At 40.0% G+C, this 17,334-nt stretch overlaps 2 protein-coding genes across 5 annotated transcripts in view; one reads left to right on the top strand and one right to left on the bottom strand.

The window, feature by feature from the left end:
• The window catches only part of FBXL2 (F-box and leucine rich repeat protein 2), a 51,212-nt gene extending 45,153 nt beyond the window's left edge, over positions 1-6,059 (top strand). For both annotated transcript variants that reach the window (XM_066557055.1, XM_066557063.1), the window contains 2 exons: positions 3,029-3,241; positions 4,181-6,059. In XM_066557055.1, coding sequence (XP_066413152.1) covers positions 3,029-3,241; positions 4,181-4,288 — 321 coding nt within the window. In that variant the 3' untranslated portion in view covers positions 4,289-6,059. The remainder of the gene's footprint in view (positions 1-3,028; positions 3,242-4,180) is intronic.
• Positions 6,060-6,288: 229 nt separating this feature from the next.
• Positions 6,289-17,334, bottom strand: part of UBP1 (upstream binding protein 1) — a 35,065-nt gene continuing 24,019 nt past the window's right edge. For 2 of the 3 annotated variants that reach the window (XM_066557021.1, XM_066557042.1), the window contains 8 exons: positions 14,919-15,022; positions 14,189-14,243; positions 13,921-14,014; positions 12,506-12,596; positions 11,359-11,468; positions 9,521-9,663; positions 8,899-8,950; positions 6,289-8,169 (listed from right to left, as the gene is read on the bottom strand). In XM_066557021.1, the coding sequence (XP_066413118.1) occupies positions 8,132-8,169; positions 8,899-8,950; positions 9,521-9,663; positions 11,359-11,468; positions 12,506-12,596; positions 13,921-14,014; positions 14,189-14,243; positions 14,919-15,022 (687 nt within the window). In that variant the 3' untranslated portion in view covers positions 6,289-8,131. The remainder of the gene's footprint in view (positions 8,170-8,898; positions 8,951-9,520; positions 9,664-11,358; positions 11,469-12,505; positions 12,597-13,920; positions 14,015-14,188; positions 14,244-14,918; positions 15,023-17,334) is intronic. The other variant, XM_066557032.1, reaches the window with a different exon arrangement.

The following is a 17,334-nucleotide window of genomic DNA, read 5'->3' as shown; positions in this document are numbered from 1 at the left end:
GATTGTTCTTACAGTAGGAGCTCCTGTATTTCAGGCCAGTTGTCTTTTTAGTGTAGATTTGTTATAACTACTTAGATCTACGTGAGAGAACAAGTATCTTTATAATCTGTTCTTAGATGGGATTAAAGGAAGGTGTTCTGCTTCCTTAATTAAATAGTGTTATGATTAGTGTTACTAAGGTAGCAACATGAGGAGAGATGGCTTTTAAAAGGAGCTTGTTCACTATTTAATGTTGTTGGTTTTTTAATTTTTTCTTATCAACTGTCCAGTTTCATTTCTGAACTCTCATTCTTGATGTAAAACCAAATGAGTTGTCAGGAGCTGTGGAGCCATTTATATGGGACACATTTTTATATTGTAATCTCAGTTGCAGCCAGTTCTTGCTCAACTGGTACGAAAGATCTCTTACAAAAGAGATCTTTTGTATCAGTTCTGTCAGTGCTTCAACAGAGATACCATAAAACCTCATAAATCCCAAGCGTTTTTTTCTGAGCCTGCTCCTCTTTGCTGGCCTTTGTGTGTTTGCCTAAAGACAGGGAGGTGTGGCATTGGTAAAACATCACAGCTTTCCTAAGGGAACCAGAAAACTTGATTTCTTTGGTGTATATAGATCTTTATATATAAACTGTGGATAGGAAGGATACATACTCAGAGATTGTGTGTGAACAGCAGTGGCTGAGAATTACAGGAAAAGACAAGACAAGGCAGGCAGGTGCCAAATACAGTGCATGAGCTAATCTTGGTGCTCCCAATGTCCTGTAAACTCCTTTGCAGCTGTGCTTTAGGGTATTTGCAGTTAGAACAAACATTTTGGAGTTGCAGAGATTGACGTTGGATTTGCTTTTGTCTTGTTTGGAGACTCAGTAGATGGTGGAAATGGGCAAATCTTCATCAGTATTAGAGTGTTTTATTGCCTAATGCACTTAAGTAATTTCTGGTTAATATATTTAATTGAACATTTAAATTAGTAGAGAAACTGTGAAATACTCATGATAGTCCTGAAGATGAGAAGACAATTGAATTCTTCACAGCATGTGAAGTTCTCATAGTATGTCATGGCATACTTGATTTATGCACAGCTTTTAGTATGTATTAACAAGAACAAAAGAATTTGACCATATCTCTTTGTTCTTAAGATTTCAAGTGTGTATTTGTGAAATTCCACATTATTAATGTTTTTTAGTAGGCTTGGAAAGTCAGAAAAATCCTGTAGTTTACTATGAAGTGTGTATAATTTGGCATATTTGTTCTACAAAGTTCTACGAACTCAGCTGTACATCCTGTATTGTCCTTGCAGTTCCAATACCGTGTCCCAGGAAAGCTGATTTTATAAGCTGCTTACTTCCTGGGATGGAACACTCCTAATTAGCCAACAGCTTCACACAGCCTCCTGTCCTTCCTTCCCAGCAGCTCTGCTATGAACGTTGGTTAACCCTGCAGCTGCTGGTGGTCCCCAGGCTCTGAGCCAAACCAAGTGCACAGAGAAAGGAGATACAGGAGAGAGCTGATGTGTTGGAAGACCTGAGAGACTGCCTGAATGGGTGTCAGGAGTTAAAACACTGTTGGTAGGGACAAGCACTTCATTTCTGCTGTCTTTTGGAGACAGTTTGCCCTCGTGGTGTTGCTTGGAGTCCCTGCTGGGTACTGACACTTGGTGTGTAAAATTGGACCAGCTGGAGCTGCAGGTGGCTCCTGTCAGACTCCAGGGAGATGCAGACCTGTCTCCCAGCCTTTCTTGGGTTCCCTGCTCATTCTGTAGAGCAAAGATGAAAAATGTTGAGGCCAAATTGTTTCAAAGAGCAGGACAGACCCCATGTGTCTGTCAGCAGGAAGGAAATGCTCTGACTGTAGCTGAGGTGAAGTAAGGTTGGAAGTCCCCAGGTTGCCTTTTCAGGCTGGAATGAAAAGATGTGTTGTACCCAGAGAGGGGAAAAGTTGCATGTTAGAGTTGGGGGTTTGGCAGGAGGTCCTTTTGAGCACTGCTATTTGCTTGCTCTGAGTTAAAAAGTGCTTTTGGACTGCTGCAAGTGTTTCTTCATCAATTACTGTCTGAAAAAAACTACTTGGGGCAAGGAAATGCTACTTCATTACCCAACACTGTTAGACTTAGGTACAAGTACAGGCAGAACTCAGGGCTGAGCATAAAGCAAGGCACCAGCTCAGAGCCCAGGGCAAGAGGAGAAGAGTTCACAGATCCTGCACATTTCACTGGGGAAGACTTGAGAGCATTTGTTTCAGTGGTGACAAAGAGTGGATTTTTCAGCTGCCTCTGAGGAATGTCTGTTTCCTGTTGTTGTCATCATCCGTGCTTCTCCAAAAGTCATGAATTCCCTGAAGAAATGAGGAGAGTGCTTTATGTGGTGCCACTGCCCAAGATGCAACATCATTTTCTGTGTTCTTCAAATTCAAGGCAGAAAAAAAATATGCTGAAGAGGAGCAGATTTTTTTGGTTTATTATGCTGACTTGCAGAAAAGACTGCTCCTGCAGCTGTACAAGATGTTTATTGCTCCTTGTCTGTACAGCCTGAGGTGCCAAATGTTCATGGCTTGTTTTTCTTTGAAATCATTATTTGGCAAATCAGTCTATTGTGATTGTTCTCCATCTGTGTGGACTTGCACGGGCTTGGTGTATGTATGAGACCATGGCAGCTGTGAAACAGTAACCCCTGAGCAGATACTCATCTATTCCCCTATGTTCTCGATCATCCTTTAAAGTTGTTTCTGGCACAGAGCTGTTTGCACTGTGTGGGACAATTGGAAAAGAATTCCCACATTCATAGAGAGCAAAGGGGCCTGAGGAGTTTTGCTGGTGATGTGTTTTGGGACTCAGCTTGTTTTGAAGCAAAGTTAAAATCAAGTACAGCCATTTTGTTAAGTAAAGCAGTTTCTTTTTTTACTCTTATGGGTTTCAGCTGTGTATTATTTGTAGCTGTTTAACCACTGGAGTGAAGGAGGTTGAAGAGGACTTCTGCTGTCCAAAGGCTCGAGTAACTGAGGGATGTTGTTAATTGTTTTCTCTCTGTTTCAGAGCTTATCTCACTGTGAACTGATCACTGATGATGGGATTCTTCATCTGAGCAACAGCACGTGTGGGCACGAGAGGCTGCAGGTGCTGGAGCTCGATAACTGTCTCCTCATCACGGACGTGACTCTGGAGCACCTGGAGAACTGCCACAACCTGGAGAGAATCGAGCTGTACGACTGTCAGCAGGTCACACGAGCTGGCATCAAACGGATCAGAGTAGGTGTTTCCTGCCTTGTTCCCGTGGAAATGCCAGAGCTCTTGGTGCTGCTTGAGATTGTAGGAGTCCTACAGGTGTCCCAGGCATGGAAGGCTGGATAAACCATCTGACTGTCCTTCTGTTAGGTCCCCATGCGTGTAACTTCCCTCTATGAACAGCAATAATTGTCAGTTCTAACTTGTGACATTTTGTTGTTGGAATGATGAGCTCTTATCTTCTGCCTTCTGTATTTTTTTCAAGTAGAGTCCTCTGTTTTTAGGAGGGTGTAGTGGCATGCTAAATCCTAAATACATGTTAATACACAGAGCCAACAGTAAAACATCTGCATGGATATTTCAGTTGATGGGCTGTGGGGCCTCAGGCCCTGGAACCCAGCCCCAAACCTTTACCCTGAGTATCTCACCCATTAGGTCAGAGACCACCTGCATTGTGGAGGCAGCGTTTTAGCCTTGAAATTAAACTTGTCTGCGGCTTCGTATCCCAAATTCGCATCCAAACATTTTTGCAACTGGAAAGATCATCCCTGATGATGATAGTGACTCAAATTGAAGGCAGAAGCACAATTTTATTTCATGCTGCTTTCCAGGATGAGAACAGCAGCAGAAATATGGGAGATAAGGTTCAGAGAAGTTGTCCCTTAGTAGCCAGGGTCCACTCTCTTGCCCCTATAGCAAACCTGTGCCTCTCCTGCTGCACTGTCTGGGTTCGTCAGTGCTTTGTTGGGGAACCAGAGGGAGCCCTGTGCAGGCTGGATGGGTCATGAGGAATGACAGGTGAGGAGAAGACAGCTTGGCTGGTATCCACTGTATAGATGCTTCCTTCATAGCTAACTAACCTTAATGAGATAGCACTTGCTGGCACAACAGGTGAGATGTTGCTGCTTGTCTTTTCAGTTCTGTTCTTTCTCTCCCATTATAATGCAGCCTTTTCACCCACAGGCTCATCTACCTCACGTGAAAGTTCATGCTTACTTTGCTCCAGTGACTCCCCCTCCGTCGGTCGGAGGGAGCGGACAGCGCCTCTGCAGATGCTGTATTATCCTCTGATAGTGAGTGCAGCCACACAGAAAATGTTGTTGTTGAAGAATGGGACGGCAAGTCAGCAGAAGGAGTCGGTTTCCTGACAAGTCCTAATGGTGGTGTTTGGGTGTTTGGTCATCCAGTTTTGTGACAAGAAAAGCTTTTTTTTTTCCAGGTAAAAATCTTAACGTAATGTGCAGCTGTGGATTAAGTTGGTGATGCTTTGGTTTGTATTAGTAACTCCTTCCTTCTGTTGGCATGAGAACTGTGGTACCCTGTCAAACGTGTGGGCATTGCAGCGGAGCAGCTACTTGGTGGAAGTTCACAAAACTTGGAAGTTAATTTGCATTTGTCAGCACTACTTGGTGTGAAGTGCCGCTGTAACGTGGGGCTCGAGCTGCCACGCCAAGGAACTGAGCCTGCTGTTCTGTAATATACACCACAGATCAAGTATCAGGTTTTAAAGACAAATCAGCTTTAGCAGATGTTGACCAAAAAATGCAAAGTAATCATAAGCTCTTACAGTAAAACAGCAGCTTGTTCTTTTTCATGATTCAGCTTCATATTTAATTATGTAACAGGACATGATAGGTAATGTCAAAGGTAAGGTAGTACCTCCAGATACCATAGAACTAGAAGTACTTCCCAAGTTTTTGGACTTGGTTCAGTTGAACTCTGCTGGTACAAAGCTTGGCAGTCGCCGATGCAGGTTGTGCCCGATGCCATCGGCCTTGAACGGGGTAAGAAATGCACTGTGGTGGAGCCCGTGCACTCTGCTGTACCTGCTGCCACAGCCAGCCATGGTGCTTCCGCCGACGCCATCCCCGTGGGCTGGAAGGAGAGGATGCAGCGCTTCCAGGAGGAGTGGTGTAGCACACATGCTTTTCTACAGATGAATGGAAAACAGGTTCAGCTACAGAAGGCAGGATGGAGCAAGGAATTCAGTTTGGCCCACCTATTTTAGGGACAAGCATATGGGCTCAGCTGTAGGCAGGAGTTGAACCATACCAAACCTGTGGTTTTCAAATGTAGAAAGCCAAAGTCCTCACATTTGGTTAAGAAGCTGTCAGCTTCTGAATGATAATAACGATAATAAAAATCTGTGTATTAACTCTTAAGGCCATGCTTTCATCCTTAGTTTTTCAGTGCTAGACAATTAGATAAACTTTTTATATTAAGCAATTTAATTAACTGAGAGAAACTACTTGACAATTCAGAAAGCTTTTTTTGTGTAAGTTTGACTGTGTGTGTGTTTTAAGAGTTCAGGGCCTGTGTTTACTGAAAATTAAAAAGCAGTTGGAAAAGCTACTACTGGACAGTACTGCCATTTCCCCCCTGCAAATTTTAAATGACTTCTAAGAAGGAGTGAACATGATCTTGAACTTCTGTGGCCAGCAGTGGCTGGGTTGTGTGGACTCACAGAGGATGGGGACAGTAAATTAAGAGCTCAGCTTTGGGGTTAAATTACACCTTAGACTACAGTAGATGGATTTCTTTACTAGTACAAAGTAAGCCAATCTGGGCTTCTTTTGCACAGTAGTGGAGTGCTGTTACAGTCATACTGAAGAGTTCCATTCAGACACTGCTGGTCTAATGAGAGTTTTAACTAGATTTTATTCTCAACTGTACCAGGGCAGTCATTGGTACCAATATGTCAATATGTGTTGCCTTTTGTTGGCTCATTTTTTTTTCTAAGACCATAATGAACCTTGTAAGTCTATTGCATTGAAGATGTACAAAAACAAATGGAATCTACTCTGATATAGGACACTTAAATAAACAATCAGCTGATGTCAAACTTGAATTTGTTGGAATTATTTCAAATCTAAGAAGATTTCTACTAGAAGCAGAAGATCCATGTGAATGCACAGTGTGCAGGATATACTGCAGGGTTGGTTTACTTCCCTTCCTTACCTTGACCAACTATTCTTGCTAGGGCAGGTCTTGTAATTAATCTAAATCTTAGCAATGGACTGTCTGTAATGTGGGTGTGGGAAAAAAAAGAAGTAAACAAAAAGAAAAGCACATTTACAAAATTATTGAAAAACATTTATTATACTTAAATTGAAATGTGTACATCTTATTAAAAAACAAAAGCCATTTGCTGGTGCCATAATTTAATTCCAATTTCAAGTGAGCTGGACAAACTACTGTACAACTTTCAATATTCTTTAAAATTAGCTATTTGGATACTTTCCAATCAAGGATTTTTCCACTTTTATAACACATTTGGATTTGAATATGGTGTGAGCTAAAAAGACACAAGTGTCAGTTCAGGAAAATACTAGGACCAAACAATACCCAAAGATGAACAACTTATAGGCAGAAATGTTTAAGTACATAAAATTTTACTTTCAGTGCAGAAAAATAAAACCCAACCAAAAATAGGAAAAAAACTCTAGGTTTGATGAATTTAAATTTTCAAAATGCTACAGCTTTCAGAAGCTTTTCTGCTAAGCACTTGAGCCAGTTATGGAAGGGGAAATGAAAAAGTCAAGTTGCTTTTTTACATGCTGTAGTATTGGTTTACACGGAACACCGCAGCATAAAAAGCAAACTATTCCCAAGCTTTTAAGCCAGAGATCAAGTTGGAACTTTCCAAAGGCACAGAATAACAGCTCTGAAACTGTCGCTTAATACCTCTGGAAATACTCCCCTCTAAGTACCTGACCAATTGAAACTTAATGTTAGCCTAGGAAATGCTGTGCCATGACTTTACAAGACACATCCAAAACACCAAGAAAGCACATTGCCTGTTTCAGAGAACATAAGTATTTGGTCATATGGAAGAGGCACTGTAACAGGTGTACAGCATGGATGGATGGAGGGTGCAGGAAGGTCAACTGAAAAGGTAAGAAGAGATTTGTCCAGAATAGGAGCTCCAGCAGGGCAGTCACCTGCCAGGAAGGAAACTTACAGGGTGTGTATTTAGTGTTTCTCAAGCAATTTATTTGATGCTGCTGAAAGCTATGACAGCCCTGTGGTGCCAGTGGGTCATCTTCCCTCATCTGCATAATTCCACTGAAAACCCCACTTCTCACTGCCAGTATTTTTAAACCCACAATTTTACAAGCAAAGAGTTAAACTGCAGCAGTGCTCTGCTGAGAACCTAGAAAACTAAACATAAAGGATGCATAGGCAATTCTTTTCCATTAAATTCATTAAAGCAAAACACAATTACTTGGTACCCCATAGGATTTATATTAATCCCTCCAATAAGGTACTATTGATAATGCAGTTTGCTGCATGCATATATTGCATCTGTCTAGGGCTTCTTAAAAGCCCTGTTCTGGCATTTACACTTCTTACATACACTCTTATACACAATTTACACGGGAAGCTGTTTTGACAGCTTGACTCTCAAAGACCTGACAACCTGATCACTATCACCTTAACTACTCATCTCCACACAGATTAGCATGTGCTCTGCTAACATCAAAAAATAAAACCAGCCTAAGGTACAAGCACGTAATAGACAAACTGGCACAGAAAGGTAAATGCCCCAAAATAAGTTTACATTCATCTCCAACTGGATACAGGTAATAGAAAAGCAGCACTGCTTCGCTTCTATAAACTGTATCTACTGGCCATAGTTTGCCTTATTTCAGTGAAGGGCAAGCACCTTTGCTTACATTGTCTTCCATGCCTGTACAGAAGCTGTCATGGCATTATACCTCTCATGAGGACACTTAGCTATGGCAGTGATAAGAAAGTTCACCTATCAAACAGCTCATTAGAAAGGTCATTTTGTGTTTTCAATATGAAACATCTTATACAGTGAAGTTAGATCCTAAGGTTTTGGATGATCTTCATAGTCTTTAGGCAGGACTTGATTCTGCATTGGAGTATCAGTCTAGCAAGCGTGTGATGTCACTTCAGAATTATATGGAAGCCTTCTCCATTTTCAGCTGAAAAAAAACAAAGGAAATGTCTGTTTGTCCTTCCTGAACAGAATCACAGACATACAAGCAAATACACCAAAACACCCTAGTATGGATTTGGTTTTGAAAATAAACTCAACTACAACAAAAACTTAAAGGTTTCCTACTTGTGCTAAACAAAAGTGTTATGATTAATGGATCTTCAAAGAGGGACAGTTTCTGTAGGTAAAGTTTGCACAGAGTCAAACTTGTCCACTGTTTACAGCCATTTGCTGGCACCCTGTACCAGAAATAAATTGGAGTCCTATGGCAGAGGGGGATTCAACAGCAGCCTATTGAATGAAGCTGACTATTGTCTAGCAGAGAAATAACAGAATGTTATGCTCAGTTCTGCTGACTCTCAGGACTCAATTAAGATTCATTTTCTGAACTTCAGAAGTACTACTGCCAGGATTGCTGATTTTTTTTTTTAACCTACTTTGAAACTTCACCATTCTCAGCAATTATTAGCAGCATCCCTGTCCAGTGATGGCTGACTGAATTTTACATAAGGTTTGTTACTGATTCCTGCACTGGTTCTGAACTGAAAGCTCAGAGAAGAGCCTGAGATGCTACACAGAGGCTGAAATCTGGCTAGGAGAGGAGGAACTCTGAATATCTTCTGTTACTGTGTATGCAAAACTTCTGTAATTTTTAAAGAAGGCTCCTGGCTGAAATAAATGATTAAGTTTTAGACTGTCAGAAAAGACAACATACCTTTTATTGTGGTGAATAAGAAACAACTCTCATCTTGAAAGTTTTGAACCATCTAAAAGAAAAAAAAAAAGTTTTCATACCTTCTGAGTATGACCAAAACACAAAACAGAAACAACCCTCAACAACCGTGATATTAAACACAGCCTTTTGTGAGCAATCGTGTATTTTTGGTTTTGTTCAGCAAGTGACAGGCATACGCCAAATGAAAATCCATTACTATTAAAATACTGCTCTTTACTCTTGTGACAACCAGCTGGGAGCCTATTACTGCTGGCTGTGTTTTTGGAACTCTGTGAAGCAGACACTTGAACAAGCACAGTTCAACAGTGTTTAAATGCTCTCTGCCTTTGGGTGCTTAAAATAAATATGTACTAAATAACTGCTGCAGCTTCTCAGAACTATATAAACCAGGTGCCTCTGTCTCCTCATAGTTTCAGTTTAGTCAGGCAGAGGAAAAGTCACATTTAAAGAATTTGTCTGTTCCTGTAAAGGAAAAAATAAATGTCAGCAAACACTAGGTTTGCATTATCAAAGAGAAAAACCAGTAATAAATGAGCAAGCATAAGAAAACCCTCCACTCCCAGTCATAAATAAAATGCCAAAAAAATAGAATCTCAATTACCTGATCACTAACAAGAATGTGGATGCCTGTGGGACCCTGTCTGTAAACCTGGTTGATCTGATGCAAAGGAATATTAAATGCCAAAGCAAGCTTGCGTGTGACTTCTGAGGCTGCCATCTCCTCTAAGTAGATTGCATGATAAACTGCAAGAAAAACATCATTTACATAAGCATGTTACTAATGGCTATGTGAAAAATACCTGAATTTGTTTATTTATTTACTTTATACTTTCAAAAATTTTAAAACCCAAAACTTTAAGATTACTCTCTCCCTGTTCTCATTAAGAACATGAACTTCCCTAACTTTTCTTTCAAGGGAAAAGTCATAAACACAACTCTAATGGGGGAGGCTTCTATTTGCTCTGAGACTGAAGGCAACTTCCACATTTTTTCCTGTATCCTGCACAGAAAGGTACAATCATGTCAAACAGATTTAAAAATGGATCTTTAGAGTGTCACCTAAAGATGGTTTTGAAAGCAATTTTGGGCAGTCTCAAAAGAATCAGGTAATAATACCTACATCCCACTTATGTGCCTATGCTCCTGCTTTAAATGCAGATGTAGATTTTGTGTTTTTGGTAAATAAAGCCTTTTGCAACTGTCTGAATAAACTATCTACACATGATCTCAGAGCTGAATGGAACACAGTAAAGAGAACAGTAAGACAAAACAGCTGTTCAGTTTGAAGCTGTATTTACTGTTCGATATCTTTATTTAACAGTGCAACAAACCCTTGGCAGCTCCAAGTTTGCATGTTCTGGCTGAAGATATCCTGAGAGAAAACATGTATTTGACAAGCAGCAGTATTTTATTTACAAATCCTCCTCCACCTCAATTCTTGCATGGAAATTCACAAGCACTGTGCAGATTTTAGCTGGGGAGAGAGGTCTCTCAAAGCCAAGAGCAAGTAAAGAATAATTTTAAATAGCTTCATTCTCTTAATTGTAAGAGTGACATGGATTTACGAATAAACAGTTACATTTCCATCTGTGTTGAATCAGCAGTTGTCAGGGAAATAATACTAAAATCAAGAGCGCATTCACGAACGTTTTTCCTCGTCCAGGCTCTACAGTTTTAGTTCAGTTGCACAGACAGTGACAGCAAAATCTTACAGAAAATGGGAAAGAATTGTTTTATTTGCATGAAGCTTTTACATGCACCTACACTGATATGGCTGATGCCTTGTCTGTAACAACAAGCACAGCTGATTCCAGAGCTCCTCCATTCATGACCACGTATGTCACGGACATATTTTATGAAAAATCATTTTGCTATGATCTTTTCTCCTGAGAAGCCGAGAGGCCTCGGAAACAAAATGTAAACAATGATTATCTGCTGCTGTGGATTGCAACAAGTGGATCTGTGATTGGTCTTATGTGGTTAATGGCCAACCACAGTCCAGCTGTCTCAGACTCTCTGGTCAGTCACAAGATTTTATTATCATTCCATTCCTTTCTAATGCTTGCTAGCCACCTGAAGAAATTCTTTCTTTTTAGTATAGTTTTAATATAATATATATCATAAAATAATAAACCAGCCTTCTGAAACATGGAGTCAACATTCTCATCTCTTCCTTTGTCCTGGGACCCCTGTGAACACCACCACAGATGTAACTACAGTTTTATCAACAGACTGAAAACACTCAATGGTTTAACCTTGAGAGGTTTCAGGTTCTTTTTGCTCTGTGCTGTTAAAGCAGCAATTGTGCTGTGATACAATTTCCCACAGTTGCTTTGTACACCAGGAGCAGCAGCTGAGCCCCCTCCCTGTTGTTTTCCCTTCCCCAGCCATGCTGTCCTGCCCAAGCCCAGCCGTGTCCCCATGAGCTGTATATGGTACCGTATATTGCACCGTTGCTGTCTGTGCTGCCCGCGTCCTGCCGTTGTTCCAGCTGGATGCTCCGGAGGGGCTCCTGGCACACGTAGATCGTTAAACGGGGCCTCACGGACCTGCAGGCCAAGGAAATCACCAGGAAGTCACACAAAAGGTATGTGCCCTGCAAATACAGGGGCTGATATGCCACAACTGTAGGTTTGTTATGGTGACAGTACACTTGATATGGCTTTTAGCACTGAGCCCACAAAAATTAATCTCTACTTAAGTAAATGGTCTCAGATGCTGCTGAATTTAAACAAAACTTCATTCAGATTCAGCATCCTATGGATGCTGCTTGTTGGACTCCGGTAACAGGACTACTGAGTAACTGTAGCTATGATATTTCCTGAAAAATCCTTTCCTTAGGATTTTTTCTCCTGAGAAGCTGAGAGGCCTCAGGAACAAAATGTAAACAATGGTTATCTGCTGCTGTGGAATGCAACAGGTGGATCTGTCATTGGTCACATGTGGTTGTTTCTAATTAATGGCCAATCACAGTCCAGCTGTCTCAGACTGTCTTGGTCAGTCACAAGCTTTTGTTATCATTCTTTTTCTGTTCTTAGCTAGCCTTCTGATAAATCCTTTCTTCCATTCTTTCAGTATAGTTTTAATATAATATATATCATAAAATAATAAATCAAGCCTTCTGAAACATGGAGTCAACATTCTTGTCTCTTCCCTCCCACTTGTGAACACCATCACAAGTAACAACAGCAATTCTTCCAGGAGGGCCAGGAGTACCAAACACCCATTTCAGACAGAATCAGACATCCCCTGGGATGCTGCCTGTGTTAGCACTCAATACCTGTAACCTCAAAAGGCCTCAGGGGTTGTTCTTAGCTCCCCAAATGACCAGTTTTGAGCCTTGGCAATAAATTCATCCATGTCCAAAAAACTGGCAAGGCCCAACTGCACTGGTGCAGCCTTACAGCCCACCTGCACCTCACCTGGGCGTGCCCTGGAGGGGTGCACAGGAGGAGAGTTTTAAACACTGCTGCCAACTCCTGAGGCAGATCACACAGGCACCAAAGCCCATCCTGACACTAACTTCCCAAATCTCCCAGTTCTAGAACCCCCATCTAAACCCACTCAGCCTCAGTGAGCACATCACCTGGATTTCAGTGCATTATACAGCCGAATTCCATCGGCTGGACCACAGATTTGTACCAGATCTTCTCTTGTCAGCTTTAATAAATCAGCACCTGGACAAACACATGAGGATTTAATAAAGATTACTGTAGCACATAAATTCTTTCTAAAATAAATGCTATGTTCATTTAAACCAAGACTACCAAACTTCACCATGACAAAAACAGAATTTGGGACACAGGAATAAGTAAACTTCGGACCAGGCTCTAGGGAGTGCCAAATAAATCAACCTGTTTTCCAAAGGTGGTGAGTTACAGTTTATGCTGTTTACAGCTTTGGAACAGTACGAATCTGCAAGGCACACAGTTTCTGTGGATAGAGATGACTGTTCTAGAGAAACAGTGATTTTTGCTGGCACCCCAGGGTAGTGTATTTTGAACACATTCAAAATACAGAGCAAAAATATTCCATGGTTTGTCACGCAGTGAATTACCCCAGACAGTCAACTACCCATCCATCACTGCCTCTGTGCACTTAAATTACAACAATGCACTCAAGTACAGGAGGTGCTGCTGAAGCAAAAAATAGGAGGACAGATTATTTGAGAAGCAGCATGAGTGTCAGAGAAGAAAACAACACTCTGAAATATCAGTCACTGTAATGGATGAGTGGGAAAACAAGAAAAAAATAGTCTTTATGCATGAAAATACTCCACAGACTATCCAGGAATGCACAAATAGAAGCCAGCAAAAATAACTGATCAAAGCCCTTAAATACTATAGTTAAAAATAACCCAGACCTGAGGTAGCATAATAAAATTCATATATACTACACCTCTTGCTTCAAAAAAAAAAAAAAAAAAGCCAGCTAGCTAGTACTTGACTTTTATAAAGATAATAAAAAATATAAAAAAATCTTCTTCTTCATATAATAATGAAGAAGAAGAAAAATTTTCCAAGAGTCTTTGTCAGAAATTTGGTACTAGTTAATGGAGAAAGCTCAGCAATACTCATACAAGAAGCACAGGTCAAAAACTAACCAGCAGCAGAAGAATAAACCTTCCCAGAGAAAAAGCCTGGTACAAAGGAATTCTGACAGAAGCATGAGCTAAGCCAAGAGGCAGAGAGCTGGCATCATTCACAACAGTGTCCCCATCAAGTGTCACCAAAGAAAAAGGAATTTACTTATGGTGAGTAGTGTGTCATACCACCCTTTGCACAATTCCAAGGAATGCTAAAGAAACAAACAGCGCCACAGAGTCCATCTATTGCCATGTCTTGTGTTCAGACATAGATTGGCAACTGCACTGGTCTTTAACCAGCAAATTAGTAAATAAAGATGCATAAATATGGATACCATATTGTTTTTAGACAACTCTTTTCCCACACAGAACCTGCTCAGTAACACAATGAAAGGAAAAAAGTAAACGATAGATACCTGAGAAATTTGAAAAAAGCCTTGTATAGGCAGAGAACCTATTCTTGAGCAACCATTGCTGAGTTTCCTGGATTGTGGCTGAAGGATGAAGCTGCTGTAAGAAACAAGATTGGATATGATAATCTGGATACTAAAAAACCCAAACAAAACCCAAGCAATTAAAAAAGATCTCCCTCAGTTCAACACTTTCTTATAACCTCAAGTGCAAATCAAATATTCTGACACAGCTATATAAATATATGATCAATACCAGAAAGCAAACACTCACATCTCCTGACCCTTGAGAGGTTCCATCTCCTTGATGATTTGGGGAGGAAGAATTGCTACAGATTAAAAAAATGAAACCAAGTATTACTAGAATTCTATAAACTAAAATATTTAACCATTGTTGAAAACTAACTTGAAATTTCCAAAACAATAAATATCACAGTTGAAAGAATTAAAAGACTTCAACTTGTTAAACTTAAGAGAAAGACCATTCCACAATATACAGATCAGACCACACCACTGCCAATAATTTTAGGATGAACTGCAGGTTTGGTTACAGTAGTTTAATTAACATTTCAAAACAAAATGCTTTCACCAATGCAATTTTTGTTGAAAAGTTTTTAAAGATATTTGTTGGGCCTTTTTCTTGCAAATTATACTAACTGTGTATGATGGAAATGAAGACTCTTCTTACTGAAAAAAGCTAAAAATAGTTTCCATAGACAAGGACTTAATTACAATAGTGAAAAGGTAAAGTATTTGCTATATGACAAAGGACAAGAAATTGTTTTACAAAATGTATAGTAAGAAAGAAAGATGGTGAGGCAGAAGTAATTACCTTATAACTGAACCATGTGATACAAATGTCATACTCTAAAATGAATATATAGGTCAAAACAATCTCCCAAATCCCCAGTGGAAACAGAACACAGTTGAATTTAGACAGAAAATGTTCTGAATAAGGCTGATTACAATGTTGCCTTTAATGGGGATACAGAACAGAAACCCACCTGTCTGGGACACTGTAGGTGTTATGCTGAGCAGAGGTGAAAGTCGGAGCAGGAGTAGGACTGTTGTTTACAAATGTTGTAGGAGTATCTGGCCATGGTGAGCACTGAAGATAAAGAATTAAAACTTAAGTTTCTCTTGACAAAACCTTTTTTACTCTGATGTACACTTCTCTCATTTAAAGCCAGGGGTTTATCCAGAGACTATTCTGATTTGCACTTCCAAATAAAGACTCCCTCTATCCCACACATTACATGCAGATATTCTAGGTAAAAACCAGCTCCGTTTTATCTTGTTCTTTTATGAAGACTTCTATTTATACTGTCTTCTCTTTAAAAAAATGCACAGATTATTCAGTTTAAACCAAAACCAACCAACCCCCACAGCCACATGTTGGAAAAAAAGTCTTTTATCCTGAAGAGGATGAAAGGGCTGTTTAAACTGCCCCACAACAAAAAGTGTTCAGTAATATTAAGTAGAGCTATGAAGCTAGATTGCACCTTGTGGATAAATTTAATGTCTCCGCCCTGAGAACAATCAAGTACAAACAGAATTTTCAGTGGAAATTTTGTGAATTCAACATTTTTAATAATTTACTGCAGGACTAAAATTGTGCTTACTTACATGGACTGATTTTTCTGAACAGCTTGGTAAACTGGAATTTTTTAAACAAGCTTAAGTCATCACAAGTATATCATAAGCCAGTTGTCCAATTTTGTCAGTGTTTTTCTGGGTATTTTTTAAAATCGTTGTGATAAAGCTTTTTGAAACAAGGCTACTTTTTAATGCTTCCAACAGTACTAAAAATGCAGTCTTTTAAAGAAAAACAAAAACCAAAGAAGTTTTGATATGTTCAAAGACATGATTAAAACAAGCAAGCAGCCCAAGATCAGGTAAGCTAAGACCATGCCTTTTAAGACAACAAAGATTTCTGATATACTTATCATGTACCAGCTAAATACCTTGTAAGAAATTTCCAGATTTATATCACAGCTTTGTAGAACAGGGTGGAGGGGAACAACTATGACTTAATACCAAAAGAAACTTGTTTCAACAATTTTGTGTTGAAAAATCCTTCCTTTATCAGGGGGAAACAGTAAATAAGGGCAACACCAGCTGCCACCATATGTAAGAGAGTTAGCAATATTTCTGTGCTGGACCCCAGTCTTCACTTGTCAGCATAAGATGGCAAGTTCCCCAGGATGGCACATGGAATTAAAATAAATTTGTATTGCATGCAAATAGCTTAAAAATTAAAAACTTGCTTTATCTGAGATTTAGCATTTTTGTTCGCCAGAGTCCACAGTCTGATTACATGGTCAAAGCCACCCTTTGGGCTGCAAACAGTGCCCCCACACAGAGCATGCTCCTCTATAACCTGGTAGGGTGACATATTCCTCCTCCAAATCTGTATATTCCCACCTGCCATCTCTCTTCTCAAGCTGATTTAATATTAACCTCAACGATGTTACATCAGGTAGTTACAAGTAGCCTTCATTCCCCAAATATGTGATCCAAAACTGTAATTTTAAAATAAAAGCTCGACACAGAAGTATTAACTTTGTTCTTCTGAAATATTTTGAAAGTGCAATTAAAATTCTTTAATTTTGTGACATTCTTCTCCTAAATTTTAATCCAAGATGTTTATGTGGACACACAGATGCAAGTTCCACATCCTTAGCAACCATTCCCATACAAGATTCTAGCCACCATATATTTAAATTCAGGGGCAGAGAAGAACACACTGGTGCCAGAGAACACCTTTTGAGCCACTCCCAAGGTAGGTACTGCAGCTGGTGTTTCTGTCCCTCAAACCCAGCTGAAGTTCTTAAACCCAATGAAGCTCTGGGTTTAAATCCAGGAAGAAGCACATTTGAAGTATTCAGAAAAAAAAAATCCCAATCCAAAGCAAGTAGCCTTTCTTCTCCAATAAACATGCTTTCCTGCCTTGTCTCCTATTCCAGGAAAAACACCACTAACTATCCACTGAGACTCAAGAGGCTGGTTAAAAAGAAAAAATAAATAGTAAGTGTAATACTACTGCAACACATCTCTTGCCTCTGTTCTCCTCTGTTTCTGTCTTACAGGCTAGGAAGGGAAAAATGAGCATTTGAGCACTGAGATACTAAAACCTGAAAGGTTCAAGGAACAAGAAAGTCTTCCAGTAATCAACCCGAGCTGATGATGCTTTTGGAATCACCCTCATGCCCCAATGTCCTGCACTTCACAAACTGGATTAAGCAAATGCCTGGCAGACCAAATCCATTAACACTACAAAGACTAAGCAAGGACGTGTTTTCTTTTCTAACATCCAGCATGATGATTCTGGATTGAGAGGGGTGAGGGCTACAAGGAGAATGGATCACAGAAAGCAGCACTGCTTCCCTGAAAAAGCACCTGCCCTTGTCACTGTCAGGG

The sequence above is a fragment of the Molothrus aeneus genome, chromosome 1 (genome assembly GCF_037042795.1).
Source record: "Molothrus aeneus isolate 106 chromosome 1, BPBGC_Maene_1.0, whole genome shotgun sequence".
NCBI lineage: Eukaryota > Metazoa > Chordata > Aves > Passeriformes > Icteridae > Molothrus > Molothrus aeneus.
The sequence above is the reverse complement of the archived record's forward strand: the minus strand, read 5'-3'. Positions and strand labels throughout refer to the sequence as shown.